General features: G+C 43.1%; 1 protein-coding gene across 2 annotated transcripts in view; it reads right to left on the bottom strand.

The window, feature by feature from the left end:
• ITPRID2 (ITPR interacting domain containing 2) overlaps positions 1-16,432 on the bottom strand; it is a 74,210-nt gene that overhangs the window by 26,071 nt on the left and 31,707 nt on the right. For both annotated transcript variants that reach the window (XM_069733234.1, XM_069733235.1), the window contains exons 7-9: positions 16,258-16,356; positions 14,436-14,644; positions 11,764-12,446 (exon numbers count right to left, since the gene is read on the bottom strand). In XM_069733234.1, coding sequence (XP_069589335.1) covers positions 11,764-12,446; positions 14,436-14,644; positions 16,258-16,356 — 991 coding nt within the window. The remainder of the gene's footprint in view (positions 1-11,763; positions 12,447-14,435; positions 14,645-16,257; positions 16,357-16,432) is intronic.

Raw genomic sequence — 16,432 nt, 5'->3', positions numbered from 1 at the left:
AATATTTCACCAGTTATAGGTGAAATATTACAAATCGCTCTGATTGGCAGTTTCACTTTCAACAGCCAATCAGAGCGATCGTAGCCACGGGGGGTGAAGCCACCCCCCCTGGGCTAAACTACCACTCCCCCTGTCCCTGCAGATCGGGTGAAATGGGAGTTAACCCTTTCACCGGATCTGCAGGGACGCGATCATTCTGTGACACAGCATATGCGCCACAGGTCGGATTGGCACCGACTTTCATGACGCATACGCTGTGTCACAGGTCGGGAAGGGGTTAAAACTCCGCCTACTTCTGCATATGTCCTGCGTACCTATCTTTAACATTGTGCATGCAGGGACAGGCGTTGTATGCGGATGCGCCCGCGAGTGTCACTTTGACGTGCCGCCGAACGCAACATGGCGGGCATGTCAAAACCACGCACGCGGACACATCCTAATACATCTCATGTACCTGCGTACACAATGTTAAAGAAAGGTACGCAGGACATATGCGGAAGTATGCGGAGCTTTAAGGAAAGAAGTCTGCAGCACCATGCTGCCGACTCAAACGCTAATGTGAACTTAGCCTTAGTGCAAAAGCACAGGTGTCAGGTTTTTCTGTAAAAAGCTTAGGAAGTTGCATTATGATTTTTTGATTGCTTTTTTTTTTGGGGGGGGGGGGGGAGAAAGCACTAAATTATCAGCATGCGCAAGAAAGCACTAAATTATCAGCATGCGCAAGAGACAATCGTAGCAAAGCCTGTATTTTGTAAGCAGCTTTACTCCCAAGAGAGCAGGCTAATCTCAGCAAAAACGCTACGTGTGAACATAGGCCTTACCATGGAGAAGCACAGGATAAGTACTACAAGTAAACATTGCTTACACCAGTGGACAAACCCTCGAAGGGCAACTTGTCCGCAGCTTTTTTTGAGCACAAAAACCACCACTGGCCAAATGCCTGGTAACTCATGGGAAAAGGCTAGATATCTTCAATGATGTTCAGATCAGGGGACTGAGGGCCATTGTAAAACCTTCAGCTTGCACTTTTTCTGGTAGTCTATTGTGGATTTTGATATGCGTTTAGGATCATTATTCATATGTAAAAGCCATACTCTTTTCTTCAACCTCCGTTTTTTTTTTACATATGGTGTTATGTTTGCATCAAGAATTTGTGGATATTTCATTGAATCCATTCTTGCCTCTACTCGCGAAGTGTTCCCTGTGCCATTTGCTGCAACACAACCCGAAAGCATGATTGATCAACCCCAATGCTTAATGGTTGGTGAGATGTTTTCATGAAATTCTGTGCCCTTTTTCTTCACACAACTTTGATCATTGTGGCCAAAGAATTCTATTTTAACCTTATCAGTCGACAGAACTGGTTTCCAAAATATATCAGGCTGTTAAGATGTTTTTTTGCATACTTCTGAAGCTCATTTTTAGGACACAGGAGAGGATTTCTTCTGATGACTCTTCCATGAAGGCCATATTTGCACAGGTGTCTGAACAGTAGAACAATGTACCACAACTCCAGAGACTGACTACAAAAGACTTTAAGATTTAGCAAGCAGGGATTCTAATTTGCTTCTCTAGTAATCCTGTGAGCAGCCTTGACTGAAATTTTGCTTGGTCTTCCAGACCTTATCTTGACCTCCACTATTCCTGGTAACTGCCATTTCTGAATTACATTTCAAATTGAGGAAAGGGCAACTTGAAAACGCATTGCGATCTTATAGGCTTCCCTTGGTTTGTGGGAATCCTCCATTATCAGTGCTAGTAGCTGCTTACAAGAACCCATGGCTACTGTTTTTGGCACAAGGTTAGAGGAGGTTGGGTTTTTTAAAGCTGGGAAATCTGCATCAAACCATAACCCCAACAAGCAAAATTAAGGGCCGAGACCAGCAAATTCTCACAGTGCGTGTGCTGGGTATTCATAAGTCTGCAGTCACACGGAATGACTGCAGACTTATTGATTTAGACCTGACAACCCATTTAAGAAGATAAAAATTGATGGGACTGCTTCTTTAAGAAGTGCACAATGTGGAGACAAAAAGCTGGAGAAGACCTGGCACGTTTATGAACACCAAACCTGAATATTTTCTTCAGTCGTAGAACTCGCTGTGCTTCTTGTCTATTTTCAAGCCTGTGACAACAAGTTTTCAACATTTCTTTTTGGTGGTATATTAAAAAGGAAATGTATGCTTATCTAATGCTGCAGGGAACACATGGCACCGAGTGACCAAACCCATATGAAAAACAAGTGACATTTACAGTTTCTGGAAAAAATTAAATACACAGAAACAAGGGAGAAGTCTTCCTTTGTTTAAAAGTCGACTACCAACCCAAACTTCTGCTTCCTGTCACCAATACACTCGTCATTTCAGAGTAACAGCCTATTAATAGCAAAAGCAAGATTTTCCCAAATAATCAACAAGAATTCTAAAGACACAACAAACCTGAAAATTCATAAAAAAAAAAAAAGCCTAACAAAAAAAGGGGGGCACTTAAAATGCTGCCTGCTGCCATAGAATCCTGGATCATACAAGTACTTATCAGTTCAAATGACGTCTATACACGGAGATCTACATGAAGCACAGTATTCCAGAAGAAACCATCACCCAAAACTATTGCGTGTGCACATGGCTCACTGGAAGCGCAGCTACAGGGAGAAAAAAAAAAAAAAAAGTTTTATTTTCTCTGTTGCCACTTGCTTAAAATCATTGGGGCGGTGCAGACAGCACCGGTGACCAATTTACAGCCATGCTCACAGTATAGCGAGTAGTGACTAACCACCCGGCTGCAGTGACTGGAAGAGGCTACAAGGAGAATAAAACTCACATTTCTCCCTGCAGCTGCCTACATAAGGCCAAAAAGAAAAACTTACCAGATTAAGTCCAAATCTGCTGGTAAATAGCATTTCTCAAGCTGACAGGTTACCTTTAAACCTGGCATTGTACCAAAAGCCTTGCCTTTACGCTGGAGAAGCAGATTGGATAAACTTAGACTGCCCTATGACAGCAGTGAATTAAACCAGATACGATTTAGGCTACTTTCACACATCAGGTTTTCGCCGTCAGGCTCAATCCGGCTAATTTTCAAAAAACTGGATGTGGCGAATGTTGCCGCTGGATCCGTTTTTCCCCATAGACTTGTATTAGTTCCGTATGACCTTGCGTTTCGTCCGGTTTTCGCCGGATCCGGCAAGTCTGCCGTTTCCGGCTTCTGGGAAAAAACGTCCATAGCAACGTTTTTTGTCTCCAGCGAAAAAGCTGGAAGAACCGGATCCAGTGCTTCCGACTGTTTGCTAGAATGGAAGCCTATGGGAGCTGGAAGGTGTTGGATCCGGAAAATGACAGATTCTGGCACCGGATTCCGTTTTTTTTTTTTGTTTTTTAAACTGAGCATGCGCCAATTTTTTTTTTTTATCCTATATCTGGATATGCTAGTCGAAAAAAAAAAAAGGTCCGTTGCATCAGTTTTTCCACAATCTGCACCGGATCAGTTTTTTCCAACATTTGCTGGATTGTGCCTGATGCAAAAAACCTGATGTGAGAAAGTAGCCTTATATTTGCTTTACTAAAGAATGTGTAGAAAGTTTGTAAAAAGTTTGAAAAAGCAAAAACTTCCCCATTCCACGGTTGGATTGCAGAGTGAATCCGGTTTGCAAGTGCAAACTAAGCAATTTTACACACATTTCCTCAAATTCAGTGTACGTGGAAACGTATTTTGTGACCAGTAGAGTCAGAATATGTTCCCGTTCTTTAGATATGCTACATTATTTCTACATGATGTCTAGACTGGTGGTTTGCAAATTGTGGCTCTGAACACAAGTCTTCAAATTCAGGGGAAAAAAAGCCCAACAAAATAAAAAACAGAACAAATCAAAAACAACAAAAAAAAAAATTGCAAGACAATATTGCTAATATGGCTGCGTTTACTGACAAAGCCCAGAGTTGTGAGATAAGGTAATACGTTTCTCTGCCCTGCACTTTAAAAGGGAATCAGTCACCAAGTTTTTGACATTTAATTTGATTCTACATTACGTTGTCAGTCTCAGATTCCAGCGATGTGTCACTTAATTGTAGCAAGCCACCTTAGGGTACCGTCACACAGTGGCATTTTGATCGCTACGACGGCACGATCCGTGACGCTCCAGCATCGTAACAATATCGCTCCAGCGTCGTAGACTGCTGTCACACTTTGCAATGTACGACGCTGGAGCGATAATTTCATGACGTATGTGCGATGTGGAAGCCGTTGGTTACTATGCGCACATCGTATACAATATCGTGCACACCTTTGTTACACCATGCGATCATGCCGCCACAGCGGGACACTAGACGACGAAAGAAAGTTTCAAACGATCTGCTACGACGTACGATTCTCAGCGGGGTCCCTGATCGCAGGAGCGTGTCAGACACAGCGAGATCGCTGGAACGTCACGGATATATCGCTGGAACGTCACAAATCGTGCCGTCGTAGCGATCAAAATGCCACTGTGTGACGGTACCCTTAGGTGGCTTGCTACAAATTTCACAAGATGACAAACCTGCTGCCATGACCCCTGTATAATCCTACCCACAACACTGATTGGCAGCTTTCTGCTTATGCACAGTACACAGGAAGCTGCCAGTGATATGGGCAGGGTTATACAGAGCCCGACATTCAGAAAACCCATCGTTTTGGATAAAAGGCATTGCTTTGCGTTGCAGCAGTTTGTCTTCTCCTTTATGAGCTCTGTTTAACTCCTTTCTGCCCCACTGCATAGGCAGCAAGCGGTCAATCACTGGCAAGGATGGGTACAGCTGCAGCTCATTCATATCTAGGACTATATAGCAGGTCCTTACCGTTAAGACTGGCAGAACTGCAGCAGATAAAACCAATGTTTTAGGAAGTCGAAAGCAAAAAATTCTAAGCAGTGACCCAATGCTGGAATTGGGGTATCTGCCCCTACCTCGAGCCCTCACAGATGGGCCAGAAAAATGACAGAATCCCTTTAAACAAAACCCACTTGAGCACCATAAAGGGGATTTAGCAAAATGGAGGAACAGTATAAGAAGCGATGAATCTGCTGCTGCTCTGGGGACCAGCACTAAAGTGTGGGGGAAGGTTAATTTGATATGAAATTTCCTCTATTTACGAAATTTTCTTCCAATCTTTGAAAACGCTTCTGGTTGCACAAGTCCAGTCTCGACACGTGTGAGCTAGCTTCCAACTTTATGGGGCGACATCAACATCTTGCTGTGATTTCGCGACGATTATAATTTTGGGTAAAGTCAACTGTACCATATGAGTTCACCTTTCCCAAGGTCCCAAGAGCTCCACATCAGGCACGCAAAGTCGATTGTTGGCGGGGTGGTTGGGTCTAAAGGCACCAATACACAACCTATACCAAATGTTGGCAGCTTTGGCCCACCGTAATGTGTATGAGGGTCTCCCGACTCCTTCCCCTACGGATAAATTATGTGTGACGGAGGGATCAAGCAGGTTCGATCTCAGACTGCTGACTTACGGTATGTTTTCGGCTGGATATGCCGCTGACCAAGGAATGGTAATGGCACTCAGAACACATGGCACTCCTGTGTATGGAGGAATCGGGAGAGATGGCCATCACACTAATGATGGTTATTGGATATGGGGCCAGTAAAGGATAAAGAAATTGAAAATTCAAAAGGCAAAAAAAGGTAACAATGGCTTCTTTATAACAGTGATGTATACTCGCTTTTCTTTGCCCTTTAAACATTTTTTCCTTGCCACACTGCGTAGGCGGCGTTCTAGGTCAGTCACTGTTTGCTTACTTTTCTTACGCAAGCATATAATCAGGGTGATCCCATCTAGGTACAGTTAAGAAATCCATCTTCATCTACTTTATTGTAGCACAGCAGGTAGCCCGGTCTTCCTTGTGCACATGTCCATGATTAAAACCCCAGGTAGCTGGAAATGAAATGTGAATCTACAATTCCCCAGAAAGGGAGACTCACGCCCAGGAATCAGCATCATGAAAGTATTAAAGGCCATCGTGCCAAGTTTTTCCTGCAGATCACTTTATTACAGGCCTATAAACACAGATGATACAACACACCACGAATGGTAACCCCAGAAGATCTGCTGAACAGCACATTTCTCACTCCCGAGCTGCATTTGCCCCATTTTCCACTGCATTCTCATGGCCTGACCTCGGCCTCACAGGGATAAATGAAGCCGTCAATCTCAAGTAAGCAGATGTGATTGCAGCCCAAGACCACAAGAAGAGGGCTTCAATTTTTGGCCCAACTAAACATTCAGCAATTTTCATTGATCTGCAATTATTTAAAAAAAAAAAAAAAAAAAAAAATGGTGATCAATGACAACTTGGGCTTCTTTCACACTAGCGTTGGGCTCGGCCCGTCGCAGTGCATCGGGCCGAGGTTACCGACGCTAGCGTTGTAAGCGCCGCACAACGGGTTAAGCGGATGCAGATTTTCATCGCATCCGCTGCCCCATTGTAAGGTGCGGGGAGGTGAGGGAGGAGTTCCGGCCGCGCATGCGCTGTCGGAAAAAGCGGTCTGTCAGCAGAAAAAACGTTACATGTAGCGTTTTTTGCTCCCGACGGTCCGCCAAAGCACGACGCAACCGTCGCACGACGGATGCGACGTGTGGCAATTCGTCACAATGCGTCGTCAATACAAGTCTATGGGGAAAAAACGCATCCTGCAAGCACTTTTGCAGGATGCGTTTTTTCTGTAAAGCGACGCATTGTGACGGATTGCAGTTAACACTAGTGTGAAAGTAGCCTTAAGGGACGATTATACAGGGGATATACCCAAGTTGTAAGAAGCCCCTTATATATCTCATTCTAGAAGTGACAACGTATGCTTGGGCTACTGCTGAAATTCCCATAGTACCTTAATATTGTTGCCTATACAGCACCATCGTATTCTGCAGCACCATCGTATTCTGCAGCACTTTACGACACTGATCCCCCAATACGGACAGTGGTCTAGACTCCCTATCAGTCTGTCTCTGGGGTATGGAAGGAAACCCGAGAACCCGGAGGACAACCACACAAACACGGGGAGAACACACTCCTTGCAGATGTACTTGGGTATCAACCAAGGCCCCAGCACTGCAACAGTACCAGCCATGGAGCCATCATGGTAACCATGTGCTATTTAAGCATCATCAAGTCAGGACAAATCTATGGGTCCAAGTGGAGAAAGTTTATAGAAACTTAAGTTTGGATCTTTCATAGAGTTCTGAAGGTGCCATAAATGTTAGAACTGTGGAGGTCCTACCACCGGGGGTGCTGTTCCTAACAGTCTTGTAGCCATCACCTGGCTTGTTCTAGTTACTCCCAATAAACTCAATGGAGACTGCGGCCCATAGAAGAATGGCTGCCGTTTTCCCCATCAGACACTCAGAACAAGCTATGGATGTTGGGTTTAACAAGAAGAGTAACATGTACGAATACGCTCGTCTTACTGGAGGATAGCATCTCTTATTAGGCTATATTCTCAGGTGACGTTTTTGTTGCTTTTTTTTTTAATGCAAATGTTCAGTTGTGTTTCACAGTTCCAGCAAAGTCTGAGACTTCAGAAATCTCATGCACACTTTCTTTTCCAATGTCAAAAAGCTGCGATTTTTCAAAATACAGAATGCCACTTCTAGCGTTTGTAATCCATCGAAAGCAATGCGTAGTGCACATAAATAAATCAGAAATCAGGTTTTGCAATGTTTTTTGGTGCCAAAACCAGATTTTTTTAAAGCACTAAACTTTATCAGCATGCGCAAGAGTAATGTACCCAGACAAAAACGCAGTAAAAACTTAAAACCCAATTTTGTAAGCATCTTAAACGTGCCTTTAAAAAAAAAAAAAAAAAAAAAAAAGAGCTTACAAATACTAGGATTTCATCAGCTTTTTATGACGCACTAATAAAAGGACAAGATTTTGATTCTATTTTCATCTCCTTCATTCAATATTTGCATGAGCTCGACAAGTGAGTGCTTTAAGAAAAAGCTGCAAAAAAAACGCAGCATGTGAACATGGCCTTACAGGGACAGCGTATGGGCGACTGCTGGGGGAACTGAACAGCGCCATCTGCTCGGTTTGAAGAAAAGCCTGAAACACCTGTTTGTGTAATTCGAGGGCTGCTCTATGCACAGAAAAGCACCCGCCACAAGTGTGTAACATTTAACAAGAGATAATATGTCTGAAAACAGAAGCTAAATTTACTAAGATTATGTAACAGGCTCCTTTTTTTTTTTTTTTTAGGAAGGGTGGAGTGACGGCAAGTACAGATAAGACCCCAGACGGAGGAAAAACAATGGCCATAACTATGGGGGAGGAGGCCAAGTGGGCGGCGGCATGTGGTAAGCAATTCCTACCCATAACGGTCAGCCATCCACGCAGACCGTGAACTTTCTAACAAGCTGGATTAAAAGGAAACAGTTTATTACCTGGGTGATAATCCAGCATAGATTTAGGGAATAATTCAGACATTACTGAGGATATAGGATGTTTATGCTGCAGAACAGAGGACAGTAATAATGTGTATCAGCACAAACACCGGGAAAGAATCAGGATAGATCGCACAAACCAGTGAGGAACACACTTGTTCTGTCACTTACTGGAATCTGTCACCAGGTTTCTGCCCCTAATCTGAGAGCAGCATAACAGAGACAGATCGTGATTCCAGCCAAGTCACTTACTGGGCTGCTTAGTGTAGTTTTGAGAAAAATCACTGGAGATCATTAGGACTACTTTATCTGCTGCCAGGTAGTCAAGTATATTCATGGGCCCTGTATAATCCCGCCCCCTCCACTGATTGGCAGCCGTCTGCCCATATACAATCAGTGGAGGGGGCGGGATTATACAGATCTCAGCATTCAGAGCACTGCTTAGATCTGCAGCAGGGAAAACCATGATTTTATCAAATTGACAGCAAGCAGTTCAGTAAGTGACACATTGCTGGAATCAGGGTGTCTCTCTACATTATGCTGCTCTCAGATGAGGGTAGCAAAAACCTGGAGACAGATTCCCTTTAAGTTGCAGTAGATTTGGGCAAGCGATGATACAGGTATTCACCACGTTTTGGAATTTAGAGGCTTCAGTCTAAGAGTGCACTCCAATAAAAGACACTCCGGCTGCAGTTCCTCTATAGTATTTTATATTAGCATTTATAAATTCAGCCTAAGAGTGGAACAAAAACAGAAAAAGCACAATGGACCCAACTCCTGGTTTTGGCTTACAAAGGGAATGTGAAATTCACTGTTGAAGGAGTGGTATTCTTCCCCATCCGATAAGGCGACAGCATCACACTGTATAAGCCATTGCTTGGGGATCTGTGGGCATCCAGGATCTTATTCTTGATGATCCCAAGAATGAAGGTGGGCCGTAGCTCAGCATCACCATCAGAGGGGCTTTTCTCTGCACAGCTGCAATGCAAAGACGCCACGCTAGTGTTCAATATTGGGACTGGAGAGGTCCTCTCTATCCATTCCCACCTCTTCCTCCAAATAAAAGTGATGGCATATCCCAGTGATGGGGGAAAAAAATCCTTCATAGACCCCACAAATACTACGGTCTCGGAATCTGCAGCACATTACAAACCTATAGAAATGAATTGCTGATTTTTGTATTCTGCCTTACACTTGGGATTTTCAGGACTTAAAATAATCCTTTAATTCAAGCATCCAGCCTAAAGCATGTAACTTGGGCTACTATGACACTAGCGTCGTGCACTGCGCGGCGTTTTGCAGAAAAAACGCATCCTGCAAAGTTGTCTGCAGGATGCGTTTTTTTCTCCATAGGCGTGTATTGCAACGCATTGCCACACGTCACAACCGTCGTGCAACGGTTGCGTCGTGTTGTGGCGGACCGTCGGCACCAAAAAATGTTGCTTGTAACCTTTTGGTGCGTTGTGTCCGCCATTTCCGACCACGCATGCGCGGCCGGAACGCCGCCCCCTCCACCTCCACGTTGGGCAGAGTACGACGCTAGTGTGAAAGTAGCCTAAGAAGAGCGTGTGCTCCATTGTTTATGACAGCAAGTCTTCTATCTACAAGAAACCTGTGTCATCACCATTTTACCTTTGCCTCACTGGCTTGTCAGTAATCAGTGTTAATCGTTAGCCATTATAATGAGATTATGCTGAGCGACGAGCGAATCTAAAGATTGATCACACATTAAAATTGAACAAAAGTGTATAGAAAATTATAAATAATAATTATAAAAATATAATAAAAGAAAAAAAAAAAAAAGCGACAAAAAAAAAAAAAAAAACCCCTGCAGATTTGAACCTTGCCGGAGATATAAAGTATGAGGCGCGTGCCCAGGATTTTAGTGTCTGCGCAAGATCTTGCTTTGGGATCATTAAATCTTGTATAAAGGCAGGATTAAATGCTGAAGAAAAGTGACAATTTTGTCATCATGATACTTTAGGAATGCAGATGCAGTTTCTTTCTAAACTCTAATGGGGGCACAACTGCAGTGAACAAATGTTTTAATGGGAAAACCCACTTAGGGCCACTCCAATATAGTGCAATTTTTTTCCAGCAACATTTAGACTATGTGCACACGCTGCGGATTTTGCTGCGGTTCCGCAGCAGTTTCCCATGAGTTTACAGTACAATGTAAACCTATGGGAAATGAAATCCGCAGTGCACATGCTGCGGAAAAAACAGTGCGGAAATGCGCTTTATTTTCCGCAGCATGTCAATTCTTTGTGCGGAATCCGCAGCGTTTTTTACATCTGCTCCAATAGAAAACTGCAGATGTAAAACCGCAGCGGAATCCGCAATAGAAAACGTGATAAATCCGCAGGAAAAACCGCAGCGGTTTTGCACTGTGGATTTATCAAATCCACTGTGGAAAAATCCGCAGAGGAGCTTCCTACGTGTGCACATACCCTTAAAGGGAATTTCTTACCAGTTTTTTGCCAAACAACATTAGAGAAGCATGATATAGCGACAAAGACTCAGATTCCAGCGAAGTATCACTTAAAGGGCTGCTTGCTGTAGTTTTGATCGTTAAAAGGACTAATAATCCTACTGCAATGCAAGTGTTCCATACTCATCATATCTGTATAATCCTGCCCCAACCATTGATTGTATACTTTCTGCCTATGCACATCTAGTGGTAGGGGGCAGGATTATACGGAGCTCAGTATTTACAAAACTGATAAATCTGCACCTGAGAAAAATCACGATCTTATCAAAATGGCAGCAGGCAGCTCCATAAATGACATAGCTGGAATCATGGTCTCTGCCCCTACCTAGTGACATATTGCCTTTAACAGCTCGAGCAAAGTGGATGCAATTTCATGTAAACTGATGGCATGCATTTTTGATCGTTCTGTGGAGAACCTATTGGGAGGAGGTGGGCTATGAAACAAGTGTGCTTCCATTTGCAGAATCTCAGCATTTCTGCACAAAAAAAGAAAAAAAAAAAAAAAGGGCCAACTCTGCAAACACTAAAAATAATGGTTAGAGAAGCACCTAAAAAATGCAGCAAAAATGAGAAAAACAGATTGCCATCGGGGTATTTTAGTGCATAACATCTACATAAAAAAGTGGCGCAGAAACTTTTTTTTCCAACACGGCCTTAATCCACGACCATGTAGAATTGTATGTTTTCTCATTAACGCTTGATGGCTGATTTAGATTACCTTCCAAAAATCCACATAGTAACTGAATTTTTAAGGAGATCATTCACCCCATTATGAATACTAAAGTATGCAAAGTGCATTAATATGGTCTGACAAAAAAAAAAAATAAAATAAAAATGACAGTGTGAATACATACCTCTTCTAGCTCGAAAGAATCTTTATCTTGCTTCTTAAGATTGTCTATGGAAGGGTTAGTCGCACTCAGTTCCCTATCTGGTGTGGATGTGGATGGCTCTTTTTCTGGTAGGTAGTGTTCACAATCCTGGTCAGTAGATACACTCAGATCCTTAGTAAGGGAATCCACAATACATACGTCACATTGATTTAGGTTTGTTACAGTTTGTTGTGCATTTGTGCTGGAATTTGACGAAGGCGGTAAAACACCATTTTCTTTCGGAACGACAGATCCATCAAGGACATTTGAGTCGGTGACTAAAGAACTCGGCGCCTCCTCTTTAACTGTGGCAAGAGCCGGAGAAGAAGTCTTTTTGAAAGTCTTCAGTACTTTCTGATCGTTTTTGTTGGATTCATCGTCATTAAAGTTTAGATGAGTTCCCTTGTCTTCCAGAGACGGAGAATTGCTCGCTTCCCCTAAGGATCGTGTCCCACATAAATTAAGTTTGGAGAGTGTCTCCATGAGACGAGCTGCCGTCTGGCTCGAAGACCTGGTAAGAGGTGCCGGTTTGGCTTCAACAGTAGCAGGAGAGGTTAAAGATTTCGAGCTGCCAATTTGTTGGAGTGGAGTTCCAGAAACTTGAGAGTATAAAGACGAAAAAGCATTCGCAACATCGGTAAGGACTTTAATTTGACGAAAACGACCTGGTTAGAGAGAAAAAAAGATCAATACAAAATAAATCTCACAATTAACGGTAAAAATACTAAGACACAAAAAATAGCACTGCTCAGTTACATTCAAGCAAGTGCCTACCCTGCAAAACCAGACAGCCTAAAGGTACAGTCACACTCAGCAACTTTGCAAAGAGAACGACAACGATCCGTGACGTTGCAGCGTCCTGGATAGCGATCTCGTTGTGTTTGACACGCAGCAGCGATCAGGATCCCGCTGTGACATCGCTGGTCGGAGCTAGAAGTCCAGAACTTTATTTCGTCGCCAGGTCGGCGTGTATCGTCATGTTTGACATCAAAAGCAACTACGCCAGCAACGAGCATAGGGCCCCTAGAAGTGTGTCGGTTCGGTACACTCCAGCTGTTTGACATGGAGCCAACAACCAGCGAGAAAGATAAGCGAGTCGCCGCTACGTCACTGGATCGCTCCTGCATCGTTCTGGAGCTGCTGTGTTTGACGTCTACAGCGACCTAAACAGCGACGTTCCAGTGATCTAGTTTAGGTCGGCTCGTTGTCTATATCGTTGCAGCGTCGCTGAGTGTGACGGTACCTTAATCCAAGAAGAAGGGGGGCAACAATATTAATGGGACCAGCTATAATCTAAGAACAATTTCATCCACTATGGAAAGTTATTAAAGTCTTCAAGTCACTTGCTATAGGATTTGTCTTCATTCCTGTATAAAACACAAACATGTACAGATTGACTTCTAATCCCCGGCTTAAAGGGAATCTGTCACCCCAAAGCCCCCGATGTAGCCTGAACGATAAGAAAAACAGGTTATATTATACTCACCCAGGGGCGGTCCAGTCGGATGGGCGTCGTGGTCCGGGTCCAGCGCCTCCCATCTTCATGCCGCGGCTCCGGCGCAAGCGTACTGATTTGCCCTGTTGAGGGCAGAGCAAAGTACTGCAGTGCGCACGTGCTGGGAAAGGTCAGAGGTCCGGCGCCTGCGCACTGCAGTACTTTGCTCTGCTCTCAACAGGGCAAATCAGTACGCCTGCGCAGGAGCCGCGGCAGGAAGACAAGAAGAGGACGTCATCGCATGAAGATGTGAGGTCCCAGACTGGACCGCGACACCCATCGGACCCAGACCACACCGGACCGCCCCTGGGTGAGTAATCTAACCTGTTTTTCTCATCTTTCAGGATACATCGGGGGCTTATTTACAGAATTACAGAATGCTGTAGATAAGCCCCTGATGCCGGTGGCCTTAGTTTATAGGCCAATTTTGGGGTGACAGACTCCCTTTAACACCAGTCTATTAGACGACCTTCAGCGACATTGATATCAGAACATTTGGAGTACAGATGAAAGCAGTGAATGGGTCAACACCTGCTTCCTCTGGACAATCAATGCAGCAACTTTATCCACAGAACTTGGGAGATACATTTGCTGACCTTTTCACTGCCGTCATTTGTACTCCGTGTTAATATGATCGGATATTGATGCAACTAAAAGTCAAACAAAGGCTTGTTTGTAAGCCCCTTACACACATGGGAATGAAGACAAATCCTCTATGACCGTGATTGGCAAAGTTTTATAATTTTCAGAACGGTTCAAAAAAAAAAAAAAAAAAGAATAGACAAACATGTTTTTTAAACATGCAACCCCCCCCCATGGGTTTATGAAAGTTTATGAAACCTTTGTTGCTTAGTTACTTTACACGAGTTCTACAGATGAGCATAAAATGCTTGGGATAAATAAGGAAATGCTTTATAATCAATTAACAAGAGCCTGAGCCTTGGCAGGGACTCCAGTAACGTATTCTACCCCGAGCAGCATGTGGCTGATGCCAAGGAGGCCTGGAATTTTAGGCCACAACAATGGACTATTCAATGACTAGAGGCATCATTTGTGCACACACGGCACTGCCCTAACCCCCCCCACAGACGCCGGTAAGCTTACAGTTTTTTTTTTTCTTAATTATAAACAGACTTGCATAACGTTTCAGGACACTTACTTGTTAAGGCATAGTTTGGATTCTCCAACTCCAACCGTTGCATTTGTGCATTTAAAAAAACTTTGATATCAATCCCATGGGCAAGAGAGGAATTGTTAAAAAACCTGGAGGGTATTTTGGAAGCAATGTCTGGTTCATCCCTTCCGAACCCAAGATTATAAAGAATTTCTTCAGGATCTTCTTCATAGAGGTCTAGAAGCTCTGAAACACTAAAGAATGGAAGAAAAAAAATAAAACAAGACTGAGTGATCATCTGTTTAATTTTTATTTCCTAAACCAAATCATACATATGAATATAAGCAACTTTATAACCATCTTATCCGAGAAATCTGCTCGTTTCTCCCCCTTGGTCTGAATTCACAGGTAAAAATCTGTATTCAGTGAAGACAGATTATCCCATTAGAGAGATAGGAGATGGCTGTTAGTGCTCATAAAATTCTATGGAGGTGGAAGAAGCATTCTGCAGAGAGTTCACAGGAAACGACACTACGTTTTAAGGGGATTGTTTCGTTTAGACAATCCACCATCATATTCTTTGTTCGGCAATACTGAGTAATTAGAGAAGGGACTTCTGTTTATGACTTGAGTTTTGGCTAGAGAGGAGTGTGGCTGTAAGGCTGGTTTCACACTTGCGTTTCAAAACGCATGCGTTTAAAAAAAAAAAAACACATGGTGAAAAAACGCATGTAAACGCTGCGTTTTTTGACGCATGCGTTTTTGCATGTGGTGAAAAAAACGCGGCGTTTTGACGCGTTTTTCATGCGTTTGCGTTTTTTAAACGCATGCAGATAAGTGTGACAGCTGCCAATCAAAATAAAGTAAAAAACCCACTATAAACAGAAAGAGCTAGGGTTAGGAGTAGGGATCCTAACCCTAACGGGATCCTAACCCTAACGGGATTAGGGGTAGGGTTAGGGGTAGGATCCCTTTAATCAATTTTATGGTGTAGGGTGGTTTATCAGTGTATTTTTAGTTTTTTTTTTTTAAAAAAGCATGCGTTTTTAACGCATGTGGTTAAAAAAGCATGCGTTTACATGGACAGCAATGCATTTTTTTGCAGCAAAAAAACCGCATGCGTTTTTTTGCAGCAAAAAAAAAACTCCGCTAAAAATACTACATGTTGCATTTCTGCAACTCAACGCATGCAGAAAAAAAACGCATGAATTGCAAAAACGCGTCAAAACGCATACAAAAAAACACATGCGTTTTTAATGTTAAATATAGGGGGGAAAAAACGCATGCTTTTTTGCGTTTTTTACTGCAAAAACGAAAAAAAAAAAAACCCGCAAATGTGAAACCACCCTAAAGAGCACTGCGAGGAAACTGAACGCTTTACACAAGTTGTGACTGTCGAAAAGCAAGGAAGAAGAAAAAAAAAAAAAAAAAAAAAAAGCACAAAAAATCTGCAACAAAGGCCAAAAGTTATTTTACTGATCAGCCTGTCTAGGCATTACACAGCTCCCTACTAGAAGGCCACCTTTGCATGAACGCTTTCTTCTTCTGGACTAATGATGGTGTTACAAGTGTTACATACAATATAGATCCCAACACCTCTATTAAAATGCTTTGCGAAATCCTTTAATTCTCTAAAATAACCACATAGATGGATCCTAAAATAACCACATAGATGGATCTTCCACTACTAATACTCGCCATAGAACACCAGGCAAGACTAAAGCCTGCAGGCAGATAGGCTGAAAAGGAAGAGCTCAAAACAAAACAATTCACACTAGTATTTCTTTCTCCATATAATAATCTCTGGGTGAAGACGCAGATCAGCGTTACACACAATTCATGCAGAAGTGTGGAGAGCGATGCCTACCTCGAGACGGTTGCGCTGCTTTTACCAGATCCAGTAGAGTTCATGCTTCTCCCTTTCTGGTGAAACTGGAGTCGTCGATCTTTTGCCAGCATGCCATTGCTTTAAAAGCAGAAAGACGTGAGCGTGAACAATTGATAATGATATCAGTTCAGAGAAGAAGGATGGCGCCGAGAAA

The sequence above is a fragment of the Ranitomeya imitator genome, chromosome 7 (genome assembly GCF_032444005.1).
Source record: "Ranitomeya imitator isolate aRanImi1 chromosome 7, aRanImi1.pri, whole genome shotgun sequence".
Taxonomy (NCBI): domain Eukaryota; kingdom Metazoa; phylum Chordata; class Amphibia; order Anura; family Dendrobatidae; genus Ranitomeya; species Ranitomeya imitator.
Note: the sequence above shows the minus strand (reverse complement) of the source record. Positions and strands in the feature narration are given on the sequence as shown.